The sequence below is a fragment of the Natator depressus genome, chromosome 3 (genome assembly GCF_965152275.1).
Source record: "Natator depressus isolate rNatDep1 chromosome 3, rNatDep2.hap1, whole genome shotgun sequence".
Taxonomy (NCBI): Eukaryota; Metazoa; Chordata; order Testudines; family Cheloniidae; genus Natator; species Natator depressus.
This window is the reverse complement of record NC_134236.1, coordinates 125,793,089-125,811,702: the sequence shown is the minus strand read 5'-3', so window position 1 is coordinate 125,811,702 and position 18,614 is coordinate 125,793,089. Positions and strand designations below refer to the sequence as shown.

At 39.1% G+C, this 18,614-nt stretch overlaps 1 protein-coding gene across 1 annotated transcript in view; it reads left to right on the top strand.

Annotated features, from left to right (window-relative positions):
• LOC141985044 (uncharacterized) overlaps positions 1–17,740 on the top strand; it is a 99,718-nt gene extending 81,978 nt beyond the window's left edge. The window contains exons 8-12 of the mRNA XM_074948750.1: positions 7,269–7,334; positions 10,219–10,325; positions 12,629–12,689; positions 16,524–16,729; positions 17,437–17,740. Of these exons, the coding sequence (XP_074804851.1) occupies positions 7,269–7,334; positions 10,219–10,325; positions 12,629–12,689; positions 16,524–16,729; positions 17,437–17,626 (630 nt within the window). The 3' untranslated portion in view covers positions 17,627–17,740. The remainder of the gene's footprint in view (positions 1–7,268; positions 7,335–10,218; positions 10,326–12,628; positions 12,690–16,523; positions 16,730–17,436) is intronic.
• The last annotated feature ends 874 nt before the right edge of the window (positions 17,741–18,614 follow it).

Below are 18,614 nucleotides of genomic sequence, written 5' to 3'. Positions count from 1 at the left end.
TATTTATTTCCATTTAAAAAAAACCTATCAAGTGCTTTGGGTCATGTACAAATACTATAAAATCTACAACTGCTTGGGCAAATGTTTTTTGTTTTGTTTATTTAACTTCCCAATCCCTTCAGAGAACAAATAAGCCTTGCAATGTGACTGGAAGGTCAGCAGAATCTTGAATATCAAGAACTTTAGCTGTGGTCTTTTTTTAATTGTAGAGTCTGTGTGCGAGCACTCGTTTTTATTTTATTTCTAATGTAAAGGGATAAGCTGAAATCCTTTGATCGGGAAGAAAATGTCCCTTTGCTGTTGCTCAAATGAAGGCCAAATCCTAGTCCCACTGAAGTCAATGGAAAGCTTTTATTGATTGTAGTGGGATCAATCAATAATTCTGTTCCACAGAGTTATATATTAATATATGTTCAAATCTATCATCCATTCTGCCTTCATAACAATAAAACATATCTTTACTGGTGGCTTGACAGTGTTCCTATCTCTGAGTAAAGACCATATGGTGATGGCAAAAATATGCAGCTCTGTGGGCCAGGGACTGTCTTTTTGTTCTGTGTTTAAACAGCTTCTAGCACAATGGGTCCTGGTTCATGAGTAGGGCCCGTAGGTGAGATGGTAATACAAACAAATATGTATGTATGTATGTATGTATGTATGTATGTATTTTAAAATTTTCCATCACCGCATTTAGGCCCTGATTGAGGAAAACATCCCTATTCAGGACTTCACTTGAACCTGCCATTTACTTTGAAGTGTGCTTAAATCCTATTCACCTCAATGGCTAAATTTAAGCACATGCTTAAATGCTGTCCTGAATAAGGATTGACTTCATCATACATGTAAGTGCTTTTCTGAGTTGCAGCCTAACAAGGCAAACCTCCCCCCCTCATTCTTTTAATCAAATTTTTCTTGGAGAGAGCAGGTCAGTTTTGACTGAGTTAATTTCCAGAAGAATTGTATTGGGTATCTGATGATGTGGTTGTCTGGGGAAGCCCCAGTGTTGGAAAGGTGTCTCCATTACCGGTTGTATGTGTGCTACATTTTGGAACTTGAAAATCATTTATTTATTTTTAGATTTATAAAGCACATCAGTCCTAAGTGAGATCAGAATCAGGACCTGTGTCTTTATTAGTGCCCTGTGCAGTGCCAAGTAGGCTGTTCTCATTTCATACAATTTTGGGAGCTATATCAATAAAAAAAGTTACTTTTTAGATCTATAAGTAGACAGATCCCTGCCTGGATAACATTACAGTCTAAGGTTTCAGACTAGCAGCCGTGTTAGTCTGTATTCGCGAAAAGAAAAGGAGGACTTGTGGCACCTTAGAGACTAACCAATTTATTTGAGCATAAGCTTTCATGAGCTACAGCTCACTTCATCGGATACATTCAGACCAGCTGTAGCTCACGAAAGCTTTTGCTCAAATAAATTGGTTAGTCTCTAAAGTGCCACAAGTACTCCTTTTCTTTTTGCAATTACAGTCTAAGCGGACAACATACAGACAACTGTGTAGGAGAGAAGTGGTGCTCTGTGTCTACTTATCCCAATAGTCCCTATTAAACTTCCAATGAGCGCTCACACTTTGCCTACAGTTATTTACTAAATTATTTTGTATTTATTAATATGAGCTACTAAGGCACCTAAACAACTGGACTGAAAGGTTTCAAAAGTGCTGTGTATCCAAAGCTCCCATTTATTTAGGCACCTAAATATAGCCTTTGGGGTAGAATTTTCAAAAACACTCAAATGACTTGAGCTTACATCCCATTGGCTTTCAATGGCACCTAGGCTCCTTCGTCACTTGGGCACGTCTACTCTGCAGTCTGAGGGGTCACGGCAGCACAGGTAGACATACCTAAGTAGCACAGGAGATGCAGCGGCATGGACTTCAACACAAGCTGGTGACCAGCATGCCAGGGACTCTGGATACATACATGTGTTGCGGGCCTGTGTTGAAGTCCATGCTGTTGCCTCTATGTTTCTATTTTTAGCTGTGCTAGCTCAGGCATGTTTACCTGTGCTGCAATCACAGCTCGGATAGGTGTGTAGACATACCCTGAGGCCCTTCTGAAATTTTTGCCTGTAGCAGACTAATTTTAGGCACCCGTTTCTGAAAATCTTGACTTAAATGTATTTAAATTATTTCGCTGTAAATCTGCAGATCTATTAGACGCTATTCAGGAAAGCACTTAAGCATATGCTTAAAGTTAGGTGAATTCCTGAATGAGAGTCTTTCTTATTAGCTGTATCTTAAAGCAGCAAATGAACATTTTTAAAGTTGGGATTCTCTACCTACATTAACAAATTATAAATGTGTGTTAGGACTCCAACTAAAGCTTGTGACATAAGCTAGCACCAGTTGATTTTGATGGTATCTTCCTTCTTCTGTTAAACAACCAGCCTCAATTGTGTGGACGTATCGTTGAATAAGATCATTGAATCATCTAATGGGAGGTTAAATGGAAAGTAAAAGTCTTCATAGTGGTGTGATGGAATTCCTGTGTCTAATTAAAGCCTCAAAGCATTTTTTTAAAAGCTGTATAAAAGGTGAATCATTTCTGTAAACAGCCCCTAAAGCAAAAAACCCAACACCTTTGCTGTGGGAGAAGTAATATGGCCCAGAACACCTTCGCAAACAAAGAGTCACTCTTCTGCAAGCTGCTCTCTTTCTTCAGCAACTCAGCATGGGGTGCCAGAAAAATCATTAACAGGCTCATCCTGCACTTCTCCCTTTTCCACACCTGCATATCACGATCCCTGCTGTAACTTTATGGACCGTGAGGAGGCAGGTTTGACGCCATGAAACACAGGCTTAGCTAACAGCTGCAGGATGGGCAGAAAGCCAGACAGTAAAATGTAAAGAGGAGGAAGGAGAGGGATCACCTTTGAAGTTTACAAAAAAAGCATGACTTTGACCACTTCCTTTTTAAATTAGCTGTCTCAGGTACATTGAGATATTGGCCACCAGCTTGAATGTAAAAAGAAAAACAAAAAAAAGGGTGGGTGGGGAATTGCTTGGAACTAGTCAATGTACTGTAGTTAAAATGTGAAGTCTGGTGTGTTTGTTTCTTTTTAAAGCTTTTTAAATTTTTTTAAGTTTCAGTATTAAAGGAAACCATGTATTCCATTTGGGGAATCTCGGAGCTAAAAATAGTGTGTGCCTGTCAAGTGTGAAAAGCTACATTAATGCAGCGTTAAAGCTGAAATTTGAATCACATGCAAGCCAGGAAATTCATAGTTACGGTTCCCACAGCAACAATAACTCAGCCCCCTTGTGCATATGCAGAATTCTGGATTACTTTATATGGTGTTAACTTACAGCAAATTCTGATGTTCGTTACACAAGTGAATTTCCCGGGTAGCCCCAGTGGTTATGGCAGATTGGCATTAGCGTACCTGAGAGCATACTTTGATGATGCCATGGAAAAATTACAGTTGCTGTAGCAACTACATTTTGAATGTATTTGAATCGGAGCCTTTGGAGCGTGTGTGGTTTTGTTTTGTCTAGTTTTTATTTAATTGTGATTAACAGAGGGATAAAGAGAAAATTTTAAAACCTGTGTTCGACTGGTTGTATATTTAGAAGCTAGAGTCTAATTTTGATTACAACACTGTAAATTGGAATAACGACATTGACGTCAATGGTCTGTCGTAAAATCTGATCCTTTATGTGTAGGAGGGTTTCAAATGTTTCAAATGTGAGTTCTCCGATTGAGGAGATTCTCAAACATATTAAGTGTGTTTATTTTAACTGTATTTAAGTCTATCAAACATTGATTTGAAATGATCCATGTGCTTCTTTGAATGTGTACTTTGTTAAAATAATCATCCATTTATTTTCAGGGTAGGGAACTCGAAATATCTGCTTATTCATTCTGTATATGCAACAAGGGTGCCACATCATGGCACATCTAAAAAGATAAGGAACATGCACAATATATTTTCAGATGACTTTGTTTTGATAAATCTGGCAAAGGCATTCATCTTCATGGTGTATTCCAAACTGGAGGATTTATGTTACAGAAACTGATTTGAGTTGTGAGAGGTGCCCAAGAAAGCATCTATTGCCCTAACTAGTGATTTTTTAAAAAATAAATAAATACATAAAATATCATGCTCTAATATTTCAGAAATACCAGTATAAACTGGAGCAGAATTTGGCTCAGTGGGTTCCTGTATGAAAGATAAGTGCAGGAGACAAACTTTTAAAAAAGGTAAAAGGACAGCTTGAAAGGAAAAGAAAAAAATATATATATAGCTCAACAATAATTTACCTAATTAGTACATAAAGCATCATTTTTAGTTTCACATGTGATGTTCAGAAACAGAAAAAAGGAGTAACTCATATTTATAATCTCCAGTTAAACTTCATTTATTTATCAAATGAAGGACATTATCTATATTGTCTATTACACTAATTCATATACATATTTTTCTTTGTCTGTCAGCCATTCAATGGTTTACTAACTCGGACTCCTCCAAGGGAGTACCATAAGTCCATTTGATGCTCCTTTCTTTTGTATTTTTCCCCTGCTTTGGACCTCTGATTTAACTGAAAGGTGTATAAAACACACATGTGGCCAAACAGCTCCCTGAGAAAAGATAAAGGAGTGTTGATTTTTTTTCCTTAAAGGTCAAGTATAAATTCATAATACTTTATCATCATAGTCCTATCAGGAACCAATTTTTACCAGATACTTGGTGGGGAAAAACTCCCCCAACATTCCTAGATTCATGATCTTCAGGATCTGTGGATAAGACTATGGATCCTGATAGGACTATGATAAAATAATATGAAATTGTGTGTGGTGCTAAAACCTTTCATTTAGGGCTGCCTCTCTCTCTCTTTCTGGAAACCTGGCCTAACTGATGAGGAAGCTGACAGAATATCGGTGAGTTGACAGCTTGGCACAAAGACTTCTGGGGGCGCCTCAAATGAAAAACATTGGCAACACCTGCAAATGTTGTGGATAGGGGGAGGCCCTGAACAAATAACATTAACTTTAAAATTCCTGGGCTGCTTGTGTTGTTAGAACAATGTATTACGTTTCTTAGATCAGGTAGTGAGAAATATAAGGTAACGTATTTTACTAAGAAACTATATTTTTCTCTGTCATAATGGTTTTAGGTGCATTACAAATAAAATAACATGATGTCTTAGCCTGATGACATGTCAAGACGTAAGGACCTGATTGCAGTCTCACAGCACTGTAAGTCAGGAGTAACTGTTGAAGTCTGCAGAGCTACAGTAATGTAAGAGGAGAATCAGGCCCCAAGACTCTAGAAAAGATTCAGCGTAAGGGGGGAAAACAGGTTAAAAAGAAAAAGCAACAAGATCTATTTTCTGTAATTTCATTCCCTAATAAGTTGCAGTATCCCTAGTAAATAAAATAGATGTTGAGAGGGAAATACTTCTCTTGAGGCTGGTTTCTAGAGTTCGTATGTATTTTGGATCAAGGTGATTTATGAGGTCACCAGAACACAGGATTTCCACAGTGTATTTTTTTCTATTGCAATATGGATTGGAGATTTAATGACTGCTATGTTGCCCTTTCAGTTTTCTCCACCAGCTGGCTACCTTTGCTTTGTATTGAAGTAAAGGAGTATGTGGGTCTGTCTGTCTCTCTGTCTCTCTCTCTCTGCCACTGTTGTAATAGCTGCAGTGGACGTTGCTGATGAAGTTGCAATTCATTGTTCTGATGTCAGGAAGAGAACAGTGATGTTTGAATCTGGGATATGCCTTTGTGTAATGTGAGCTAGAATACATTGATTATTCTCTGGTGTATTTATGTCTGCAGCCCTAGCAGCGTGGGATCTCTGGATCTCAAGATCTCATAAGCTAAGCACGGTTGTATTTGCATAGGAGACTTCCAGAGAATGTCCAGGCACCCTAGGAAATTATGTTGATGACATAGGTGGCATTTTGCCTTTGCATCATTACTGAACCATGTCCTAGCTGGCTGGTAGGGGCTGCTGTCTTGTTTAGGTTTCAGAGTAACAGCCGTGTAAGTCTGTATTCGCAAAAAGAAAAGGAGTACTTGTGGCACCTTAGAGACTAACCAATTTATTTGAGCATGAGCTTTCAGCTCACGAAAGCTCATGCTCAAATAAATTGGTTAGTCTCTAAGGTGCCACAAGTACTCCTTTTCTTTTTGTCTTGTTTAGGAATGCGGCCCTTTCAAAGAGCCATAAAACAGAGGGTTTTTTCCCTTTATTAATATTTCTTAATGGATTTGCTTTTTAAATTGGCAACTGAATAGTAAGACATTAATATTTCTGCATTGCTTTGGAAACAAAGTGCTAAATTATAGTAGTACCATGTTTGTCAGTGGATAAAAATAAATGTACTTTATCAGGAAATCTAATAAACACACTAATAAACGTAGCTTCTAATACTTAGGAGATATATGCGTGTTATTTTCCTCCTTTTACAGGAGGGGAAATTGAAGCTTAGAGAGGTCAAGGGACTTGCCCAGGGCCAGACACTGAATCAGTGGCAGAGCCAGGAATAGAATCCCACTTTCCTTCCATCAAGTCATATGGTTTAACCACTGTCAAGAAGGTTACAAATTCTGTTCGACTGAAAAATTAATACCAATGCTTTTGTTTTTTTTCCTTATGTTAATAATGTCCTATCTGCAGCCAGTGGGCCAAATTCTTCTGTTACTTACACCCATTCACCTTACTTATGTGCTTGGGGCTGCATGGCTATTCACGAAGGCAGAAGTTGGCCTAATTAGTTCATTCTATATAATTTCAATTAAAATATGACTGGTTAGGGGCTTCTGTACATGAGGTCAGATTCTGATCTATGTTTCACCGGTGAAGTCAATGGAGTTACTCTGCCTAAGTACATGGGTGGAATCAGGATATTTGCCCTGAAGCTGGATATTTCAAATCCCCAGCCTGTCTCTTAACTGCTTTGCTCAGATATGTTGGATCACACCACTTGAGCAAGCTAACAGTTGTTTTCAGGAATGCAGTTGCAGCAGTAGACCATGCTTATTTAAAATCTTAGCTGTCTGCTTTCTTTAGCTGAATGAGACCTGAACAAGGCAGCTGAGTTAGATATTCTATCCAACTTTTGGATCACATGACTGTGGCTTTTCTGCTGCTACTTTAAATTGCTGCCAGCTTCTGAACTTCTCGAGGCAAAGGCTTGAGGTCTTGTTGGTGTAAGATGAATGAAGCTATGGGCCATATTTGGTGAGCTCCACTTTGGTTATCTCTTTCATGCTAAATCTGAGAGTTGAATTATTTCCCACAGCTGCTGCTTTCTTGGCTTTCTGAATTGCAGAAAAGGCCTGAAGAGCAATCCAGAACTCAGGAGGTGGTGAGTTTCCTTCAACAAATCTTCACAACATCTCTGCATCACCCACCCTCCCCACCAGAAAAAAGAAAGAAAGAAAGAAAAAAGTTTATTTGAGCCCTTGTAATTATTCTGTCTGGGAGAGGAGCCAAGGTGTCGAAGTATCAAAGTGAAATTCAGAAGAGTCAAGAGCAAGCAGAGACTTGAAGGGGAAGAAAGGGAAGTAGAAAAAACACTTGTCTTTATCATGGTAATAGTAATGAAGCTGAGCAGAAAAAGCCCAGACAATGGGCTAGGTTACTGTACTATAAACTGCTTCCTGCCACTGAAATTCACAAGTCACCTTTACTTGGCTGATTAGAGAACTACAAAGCCAGGCGAGCTGGTTTTGACTTTCTGTCAGAAGCTTGCCAATACTTAACATTTCTGATATTCAGGGCTGCCCTGTAGACACAGTTTTTTTGCTCCTGAGAAATGAAACGTGGACTCAAAACAAAGGAGCTGCTCTGTGGGTTTATTGATTACAAATTATGAATGATAACATTTTGGGCCTGACACTGCAAGGTGTTGAGCAGGTGCCGCAAGTACTCCTTTTCTTTTTTCTTTTTACGAATACAGACTAACACGGCTGTTACTCTGAAACTTAACATTCTGATTGACTCTGATGGGAGTTGAGGCTGTTTATACTAGTCCTTCGGTGTCAGTTAAATATGGGGTGTATCCCAAAGATTTATCTTACTGCCCCCTCCAAAGTCTGTAGGCTGGCTGGCCCTGTACATAGTGGGGTGCCAAAGGTGGATGGGATTCTGTCACACTTGGGAGGGGGTCAGTGAAAAATTATTTCACAAGCCAGGCTCCTCCCCCACTACCCTACCCCCAAAATGACAAGGCCAACTCTGTACCTTCTTCTAAGCTTTCTTTTAAATCCAGTGCCTCTGTCCATGCAGTTCACTTCAGGGATCCAGCCCTTCAGGGACACAATCAGGCTTTCTAATCAATTAGCTTAATCCTGCTGTAAACTTGCCTATTTGCCATTCATGTCAATGAAACCTTGGTTACAGTGACTCTCTCACCACAAAAGCTTTTTCAAAACAAAACAAAACACCTATCTGTCCATCTGTATCTGTCTACATGGCTTTAAAGGCAAAACTATAAGACAAGGAAAGGAAATGTCCGCAACAAAGAAGCACCCTTTTCATAACCAGACCAGTTAAAATAACTTAGTCAGCAAAATGTGGAAGGATTTTTGGGTGACTTTTTTACCGTAATAATTTTCCTCCAGGGTGGAGGAATTACTATTTTTTAATTATTTCAGTAGATGAATATTGATGTATTTGCTCTCTATTGTATAACTTTTATGCACATGAGTAGTCCCATTGAAATCAATGTAAAGTTACACACATTTCAGTCTTTGCAGTATATGGACCTTTATAAATGGTTATTTAAATTGCACCATAAATGTACGTAATGCTTTATAGCATATACATATATATATGAATAATAAAAGGCTCTGACCCTGCAATGAGCTCCACATAGGCAGATTATTGAAGCACAGGCATCTGTCCATGCAGAGCTCATTAGAGGATTGAGAACATAGTATATTAAGTCAATTTTTCTTAAATAAAATTTAAAACACATACACTAGCCATTTGGTATTTACAACTTATCCCTGTATATAAGTTGTGTATAACTTCATTAGCTGTTTTGAGCATGTATTTGAAATGACTTTTTGTCTGGTCTTTTACATACAAGGGCTATGCAGTGATGGGGGTACAGTACAAGTAACGAGAACGGGTTTTTTTAAATATACTTGAGCAGTCCATTGAGCATATAGGCTGGGACAAGTTCTGCTCTTCATTTCACTCATATAAGCCTATTGATTTTTATTAGGGTTGCAGAGAGGGTCGAATGTGGAAGGCACTGTATAGCGGGCCATTTACTTCAGTCATTGATTAAAAACTGATCCTGCCTCTAGGGTCTGATGGAAAGCCCATTGAAGAGAGTAGAAAGACCCCGATTCACTTAATGGGCTTTGGACTGGGCCCTTAAGTAGCTCAAAACTCCAGAAACCAAACCATTTGTATTAAAAATAAAACAACTTCTCTATTTTGTTTTATTTATGGAAGTGTTATTGGCTAACTCAATCCCTGGGTGTTGAGAATTGTTCAGGTTACAAAGAAGGCCAAACTTATGAATAAATTAGAAGAAGATTGAGCCAAAGGAGATCCATGTAATGATAAAATATGATTACAGCTAAAAATTATTATTCAGGTGTAGTTATTAATGTAGGAAGCATTTGTATGCTATGCAAACTGGGAGAAGTGTACTAGTGGGTGGACTTGTGGGTAACCAGACCAGCCACAAAGTGATAGGAATGGACTTTATCAAAATAAGAGGAAGGCACTACCTCTTAGGATAAGCTGTTTCAGTGCACCAGACAGCTAGAACTTTAGGGAAAGCTAAATGCAGCTGGAAGTGTGCTGCAGGTGACTGTGAATATTAAAAGTATCAGTGTTTTCAAAATGTATGTTATATGAAAACTTACGTTTCCTTTGATGAAAATTAAACTAAATTAAAAATTTACTGGGCTCATGCTGATCTGACATACGAGGTGTAAATTGACTTCTGTATTGTTACTATGGGTTTATGTCACTGTAATAAATTAGACTGTTTCAGTATTGGACCTATTGAGTGCAAAGTAGTAGGACCTATTGAGTGCAAAGCTCAAAACTTTTTCAAATGAATCAAGTGCATAGATATTTCAGGAGGTAAGAGTTAGTACAGAAACCTAAAAGTAATCATCGTCTTTCATTCTTCCTGAATATAAAAGTTGCTTTGAATTTTCAACCTTCTGCTCAATAAACTCGTACTTTGTATAAGTTGTTAACGTGCTATTTTTTATTTACAGCGCAAACCTTGCAAAAGGACTGGGAAGCATTTCCACCATGAACGACATCTGGTTTACTTGCATCATATGTATCATCTCGCCCTTCTTAATATGACGTCTTCCAAGAGGTCAGTTAATGTTATGAACAAACTGTATGAAGATGTTTGTGTAAGTTAAGTCGGGACATTTTCGTGTGCTGTATTTTTCTGTTTTTAACACACAGCTGTGTTAGCTGATATAGTTCATAAGTCACTTAATGGTCTACACGTGAGGTTGGAATACCAAGTCTCCTTGGAGTCATTGGTACAAATCCTAGGAGGGCTGGCTGAGCCCTTCATCTTTCCAAGGCAGCTAAACTAAAGATGGGATTCCAAGGGGGACTTAAGTGCCCAACTGCCATGTCAGCCGCCATGCAGCTTTTGTCTCTGGTGTCGACTCTCATTTGTAACCTCACTGCTGGAAAAACACAGGCACAGCACATAGACTTAGTAGCCATTCTGGGTATGTCTACGCTGCTATTAGACACTGGTGGCTGGCCCATGTCCGCTGATTCAGGCTTGCGGGGTTTGAGCTAAGGGTCTGTTTAATTGCAGTGTAGACATTTGGGCCTGAGCTCTAGGACCCTCCCACCTTGCAGTGTCCTAAAACCCAGCCTGACCCCAAATGTCTACACAGTCATTAAACTGTCCCTTAGTCCGAGCCCCTCGAGAGCAAATCAGCTGGCACGGACCAGCTGCAGGTTTTTAATTGCAGAGGAGACATATCCTCTGAGACCTGACAGACTTGTACCACAGTATGACTTTTTAGGGCACTGTATTTAACGGCCTCTTTCTAGTCACAGGCTTATAGCAGCATTGCAAAATATGAAGTCTTGGCCCGCTAAGCCAGACTTTTATTAGACGAAAGGAGAGGGATAGGAAAGAAAAGAAGTAAGGTGGGGGAAGGAAAAGGACACACGAGGGATGGGTGGGATGGGAGAATAAAGTCTCCCATCCCAGGTGGTATTCGGGATTCAGACGTAGCCAGTACAACTGGAGATGCCATCTGGGTCCCTCTTTCTTGGCCTGGTCTGGTCAGGACATCTCAGGATCAGGATGAAGAAGGTCCAGGCTCCCAGGAGATGGCAAGGGTGACAATGATGGAGCTCATTTCTTCCCTTTTTTTTCAGCCAGCCAGCATTCCAGTAGCCTCTGCTAATTTTCAGCCCACCATCTCTTTTTTAGGACCCCCAAAAAGTAGTAATGGGCAGAATAGTCCATTCCTTCATTGTTTTGTTCACTCACTAGGCGTACTTTCCAACGCACCAATTTTGGTTCATTAATTTCTGGTCTTACACTTACCAGGCATAATTTTAATACAGTCCTTGAGTTTTATATCAGTAGTCCTTTGTGTTTGGACTATTTCAGTCTCTTGCTTTTGCACATTTTCCTATCAACATTTGTTGCTATAGGTTCTTGTGACAGCTAATAAACTTTCTTACAGTATTTACAGTTAAGAACACGTTTACTGTAATTGTGCAGGCCCCCAGTTATTACAACACTACTCCCTGGATTTAGCATCGCGTGTCAATGACCAGTTTGGGAGAGCAATGCTACAGTTCATACTTATCTAAGAACTCCTCATCCACCCTCCACCTGGTGGGACACTACTTGCTAATCTCCCATAAGTGGGAATGCACAGAGGGCCTCAAACAAGAAAGAAAAGTAAACTGTCATTCTTCAAGAGTCATCTCTGTGCATTCACACTACCCATCTGCCTTCTCCTCTGCCCCAGAGCTCTATATAACATGAGGACTCAGTCGGTAGTTAGGGACAAGGAACTGAGGTAGTTGCAGTCCTTCATTCAAAGTAGGGCAATGATGTCATCCTCTCACAAGATCTTTCATGTGTCCTCCCAGCAGACACAAGTTTTCAAGGTGCTTCCGTATCTCAATGTCAGATGCCATATCTGTAAGTGGGAATGGACAGAGGTGACTCTCAAAGAACACTATTTAGGAGTTATCATTTGAGCTGGGCAAATTTTTTTTTAGAGAATGGTAAACATGCCCAAAAATGTAGTTTCGGAGCGACCAAATCTATCCTCTAATTCAGGTCATATTCAGTAAGGAGTTAGATAGAGCTGAATAAAAAAAGAGGGAAATTTTTTTAATAACGTCAAAATGTTTCATTTCACAATGATGTTTCATTTCAAGTTAAATCTATCTGAAACTATTTTTTCCACTTTTTCATTTTGGTGAGAAAAAACAATTCAGTTTTGATTTGAAATTAACCAAAGCGGGTTTTTTTCCCCCCCTTAGCTTGGCCACCAGTTTGAAAAATTAAATATTTGCTCAGCTCTAGTTATGATAACATCTGCTGTGTATTCAAAGAGTGATGATCCTCACTGCTTTCTTCTAAATTTGCTTTTCTCTGTTTGGTGCTACCTGGAACAGGCTGCTGGAGAAAAATGGCCAGTTTGCAGTTGCTGAAAAAGAGCACAGTGTCCGTGATCTGGTTAGTAGTCAAATGGTCATTGCTATCATCTATACCTTCTGCATAGATTACTACCACTGTTAATGCTGTTTTTCTTAAGTGTTTTAATGAATAGTTCACCAAGGCAAAGTAATAACTAAAGCGCTTTTCTTGACTGTCACTACAAATGCTACATGCCTAGAATATGATTTTATTTTAAAGCTTTACAGTATGCTTCAAAGTCCAGACTGCATATCAGACAGATCAGTGGTAGGTATGTGGATTTGTGCACTGGCCTTTCACCTTACAAAACCACCACACAATTTGTTACAATTGATAGTCTCTGTAGAGGCCCAGGATTGAAATATTAGGGTTCAGGCCAGAGGGTCATTAGTAGAACTATGTGCGGAAGTTTTCACAATTCCTATATGTATTATGCCTGAATCAGTGCGCACTATTAGCTTCCTACTTACCTAACAGCTAAAATAAACTTCAGACTAAACCCAGGTGAAATCTTGACTCCATTAAAGTCAAAGGCAAAATTCCCATCAACTTTAGTGGGGCCACAGTTTTTCTCCTCCCTCATTTTCAATCTCCTTTGCAGTATTACATGTTAGCTAAAAGCAGGGGAATGGAGTAAGGCATTATTAGGGGACTTGGTTATACCTAGGCTTGGCAGAATTTGATTTTTATTTGTTTATAATTTTGACAAATAATATCAATATTTATTTGAAAGCTTTTCTTTTTTTTTTTTTTTTAAGATCGTTATTGTTTTTAAGTTTTCACAGTTGCAGGAAATTACACAGGGGCCAGACAATGAGAGTGGTCAGACAGTGGTTATTTAATGACAATAGACATTGAGATTCAAAAAGTTAAAGCTTTTATAACCAGTAAAACACAAATTGTCAACATCACATGTCAAAATACACAGAGTAAATATTCTTAAATCAAACGTATAAGTTCTCAAGCAGAATTTTTCTTACTTTGCCCATTTTGATTATTATTGATGGAAATATTTTTTCTTGTGTTTGGGACTGTGGATGATAAAATTGATGTTTACTGACGTTTACAGATAAAAATTTTATCCTTCCAAGTCTAGTTATACAACTTTAAAAAGGTGTAGTGCGAACATGACTTGTGTCCCCACCACGTAAGTGGGACCTAACACAAGAGAATGTGAGCAGTGATGTAGAATAATATAAATATATTGTAAAATAAAGATTGTGTGACTTCCCCTAGGCATATATTCTGTTAGAAGCATACAGAACAGATTAAAAAACATGTTGTTGTATACAATTGTGTGTAACAGATGGTTTTCACTAAAACATTTTCTGGGGCTTTTGGACATTACTTGCATAGATTACTACTACTGTTAAGAAAAAGCATTAAGTGTTTCAGACGAGAAGTAGGACCAATCTTTCTAGACCTGGATGTTTTAGAATTAGGTTCCTAAATCCACATTTAAGCCTTGATATTGCAAATATGCATCAGTGTTTGCAGGATCAGGGTCTTAAATCGCTAAATAAGTAACCCGTTTTTCAGTGGAGATGTGGTGCTGAGCACCTGTGAAAATCAAGTCACTTGTTTAATTGCCTAAATATGGGTTTTAGGTTCTAACTCTAAACACTGCAATCTTAAAATGCTGGGCTCGAGTATGCCACCTTTTTTGTGCATGAAAGTTCTCTTTACATCTCCTTCGTACACTTGCCAGTTTTTATTAAGATCTTGAGTCATCCATGAAGCCCACTTACAATGAAATTGGGTTTTTGTTTTTGATTTTTTTTAATAGAAAACCTTTACTCTTAGCAGAGGCTCAGTGTAACGGGAATTGCAGTTTGCACATTGCATGGCACAGAAACTGTTAGGAACTTTCATTCTACTTCACTATAAATGGAGTTTGTCTGAATCTTACTTACCATAAACAGTTTCCTCTGGCTGGCTGTCTGAAATTACAACTGGTCAAAAAGTTATTTGCTAATAAATAATTTAGCAATTAATGGGGAAAATGTATAGAATAAATCATATACAAATTATTATTCCATTATCTATAGAGCTGGTCAAATAATGACAAAATGTATAAGTGAATAATCTATTTCAATACATATGTTAGAATTCATTGGATGACTCGATCAGGACATTCAGGTGGCTGAGGACAGACATTGGGATGGATTTTAAACAGCAGGCCAAAACTTTACTAAACCTAGCACCCCTCCCCAGTGTTACTGCCCTGTTTCCCTGTTCCAGGCCTAGAAGAGGATCCAATGTGGGGTTTATAGTGCTCCTATCATGTCGCCCATACCACAGGCTAGACTCTGCACTGCCTACCCCTAGGATTCAGCTTGCTCTGCTGAATCCTCTCACTCTCCTCCTTGTGAAGAGGATAGACGTATCAAAGAAGGACCTGGCTCTGTGCAGACTTCAGATCTCCCTTTTCCCCATAGGCCTGAGGTCCATCAGTGAAATTCCAGGTTTCTTATTTCTGGGTGCTGGCCCTTTCGGCCTTTTATCTGTACTGGACACCAGCTACAAGTTGCAATGGACTAAGTAGTCATACAATTCCTAATGTTAAGTCCTATTCCTATTTAACCTAACCGTGTCTCTGTGAGACTATGAGGAAGACGAAAAAAACTCAATCACCTACAATTTGGCCCTGATAAGAAAAATTCCTTCCTGACCCAGGTGATTGGTCAGACCCACAACATCCTAAAAACACAGGTCCTATACAACAGTGGAGAGGGAGGGTGAGTTCAGCTAAAATGGGGAACCAGGCTCAAGAAACGCTGGACACAGGTTTAAATTAGAGATTGTGGGGAGCAAGGAGATAATTGGCTCCTGTCTCCTTCTAGCTGGCCAGTGGGCAACGGAGCAACCAGAGGGGTCTATATTCTAAAGATGTCTGGTTCCACAAGGAGCTAATCAAAACTCTCCAACCCAGGAAACTGGTTTGGTGGTCTTATTGTTATGAATAATTCTAACAGTTCTTATTGTAACATTGTAGTTATGTGTTATGGCTAAAATAATGCAAAAACTCTTCAAGGCAGAGAAAGATTCCCCACCCCAGTCAAATCCTGGTTCCATTGACGTCAAAAGTAAAATTCCCATTGACTCAATGGAATCGGCAGTAGGCCCTATGTTTATAAAATGCCATAAAAAGGTGGCACTAGATTCATTTTCTAATAATAAAAGCTATAGAAATATAAGAAAGCTGAAGAGAGACTTTGAGGGAATAAGCCAATCTAATTCTGGTAAAAATCATCTCTTGCATTCCCATTTGATGTCTGACAGATTATTAGTATAAATAAGAAATGTTATTTCAAATTAAAAGGAAATAATTTCTCTTCTGTTCTAAATGACTGGAGACGCCTGTTTATTGAAAAATACCAAAAAGCATCACAGTCCATGAAGGGTGTATCTTACACTGGATAATGGTCTTTATTACTACACTGGTTTCAGGTATTTATGATGCTGGATTGAAAAAGAAATTTCATTAACTTTTCTTTCAAAGTGTCTCCTGCATGGTTCACTGAGCTATATCATGGTCTGGAGTTTATAGGCACTTCAACTGGATATCAGGTCTGAGTATGACCCTACCGGCATGATTCCAGCTGAAGTAGTGGTCACAGAACAGCAGGGAGAGCGTCTCCTTTAGAGTCTAAAACTGTTATCGGTCTGAAGAGGATCATCTAGTTCTAGTAACTAACAAATATGAATCACAAGTTTGAGGTTGAATTGAACATATTATGTTGCCAGGTGCCTTGTTTCCAATATCATTTGGGTTTTTTGTTTTTTTTTTTTACAAGAACAATTTGCAGTGTTCTGCATTGAAAATGCAGGGCTGCTTTGTGTAACCTCCTCTTGTGCTTCTGTTATCCCAAGATGGAATACTTGTTTCCAAGTCATCATAAACAACCTGGAAACAGCTCCACTGAAAGAGGGATAGAGGGAAGCACATTTCCCATTTTGCTAGATAGGAAACCGCATGAGCAATGTCACAGGGGCTTCTCCAAAACACGCCTAGTTTTTAAAGAAATGAAAAACAATTCAAAGGAGAAACAACATGAAAATAAAGGAGCTGTTGAAATGTGAGTATGCTACATGCTTTGCCTATGCTCTTTAATTTAGACTGGAAATAGAAATTTGTTATATGATATATAATAAGGGTCCCATCCCCTTATTCCTTTTGTAAATTTTACTTGAAACATTGCAGCTCTTAAGAGTGATCACACATTAAAATACATGTAGGTGTGAGCTTTCAAATATCCTCACTGGTGAATATTCAGAGCATCACACCCTGGTGCTTGCTTCTGAAGTTAAGATTAAACCTGCTGTGCAAACTCAGGATACATTTTAAAATGTCCATAATTTTGTTATTTTGAAACTAGATCTCTTCAAGCAAAGCACATACTCCTCATCCAGGACTATGTGCCATGCATACCAAGTTGGAAATTTTAAAATCAAGTTGATATCGAGTTTATCTGACTGTAGGAATGCTTGTTAATATATTTCTTACCAGTCAACTGTTCTCATGTGCAAATAAAATCCATGTTATCTATTCTGGAGTTAAAATGCACCCAAAAGTTAAGAGAGTATGAGAAAAAGATTGGATATTCTCTATCCAAAAGAAGAAAATGAAAAGCAAAAATCAGAAGTTTAGAACAGAAAATCTATCTCAACCATAGTTATGAGGTTGCTACCATAGCACTATAATACAGATAAATACACTGAGAAATTATTTAGATTGGTTATTTCTACTAAGCTTTTCTAAAGATGTTTTGGATGTGTCTTACAGTTTGGAGGATCAGAAATACAATAACAATGCCTTTGCCCCACAAGAAATAATCACTGTGCCTCTCTCTTACCATGGAAGATGTGGTTCTGAAAAATCCAGTTGTGGCATGTATTTTTTTTTTACTCTTTTGTCCCCCCTCAGGTCAGTGCTGTATAGCCTGGAGGAGCTGTCATACACTTTTACCCCATAGATTAAAAGTTCCTTGTAATACTCTGAGAACAGAGCTATTATAGCATCAAATTCTACCCTCCAGTGCACACAGAGGGCTCCCCTTGAGATCAGTGGAAGCTGTAAACACAGAATGAAGGTCAGAAATTTGGCCAAGTGACCAACAAATACATGCAGAAACTCAGACATTGGCGGGGTGGGGGGCAGATCCTTCTTTTCACTTAAACTGCTCTATAGGAGCATCATTCATCCACTGCTTTATCCCTTTGAAATGGTGGGAAGTCAGGCAGAGGGGAGGATTGAATTTCCAGTCACTTATGCTCACAAGCCCAGCATACCCTGCCACAACAAAGACACAGTCTGGGTTTGGCAAATGTCTTGGGGTTCACCACCAAGAAAGCTTCTCCACCTTTGAGGTTCATCAGAGCAAGACCCTTGCTACCAATCCTTTTGCTGGCCAGTAGCCTTCAGGGTGAGTGGGACTATATTGGGGCAATGAGGGGTGGGTTTATCAGAGCATCACAAGGAAGTTATAGGGGTGAGCAAGGCATGGCAGGACATATGGAGCATGAGGCAGGGAGTGGGCCTGCTGGGGAAGAGGGTGAAAAGATATTAGGGAACATGGGGAGATTACAGCTAGAAGGCAGCAGGGGAGTACTACTACCCTCTCCACTGGATGGACCTATTGCAGATTGCTGGAGAATTAAACCACTTTGAGCCAGAGAAGAGCTATAGATGTTCTCCTCGTGGAAAGCCTAAGGTTATTGGTTACAGCTGGCCAAGGCACCAGGCTGCAGCACCCAGGTACTGGTTCAGAGCAGTGGTGCCCCATATTGGGCTGTCTATCACGGGAAGAGGACAGAAAAGTGCTAGTGCTCACCTACCTTATACTTCTGTATTTCCACCTTCCCTTAATGTGGCTATTTATCTGCCCAACATTCATGTTTCCCCATGTCTTCTCCACACTTCCGTTTCTTCCTTTCTGTCCCACCATACAAAACACTTTTTTC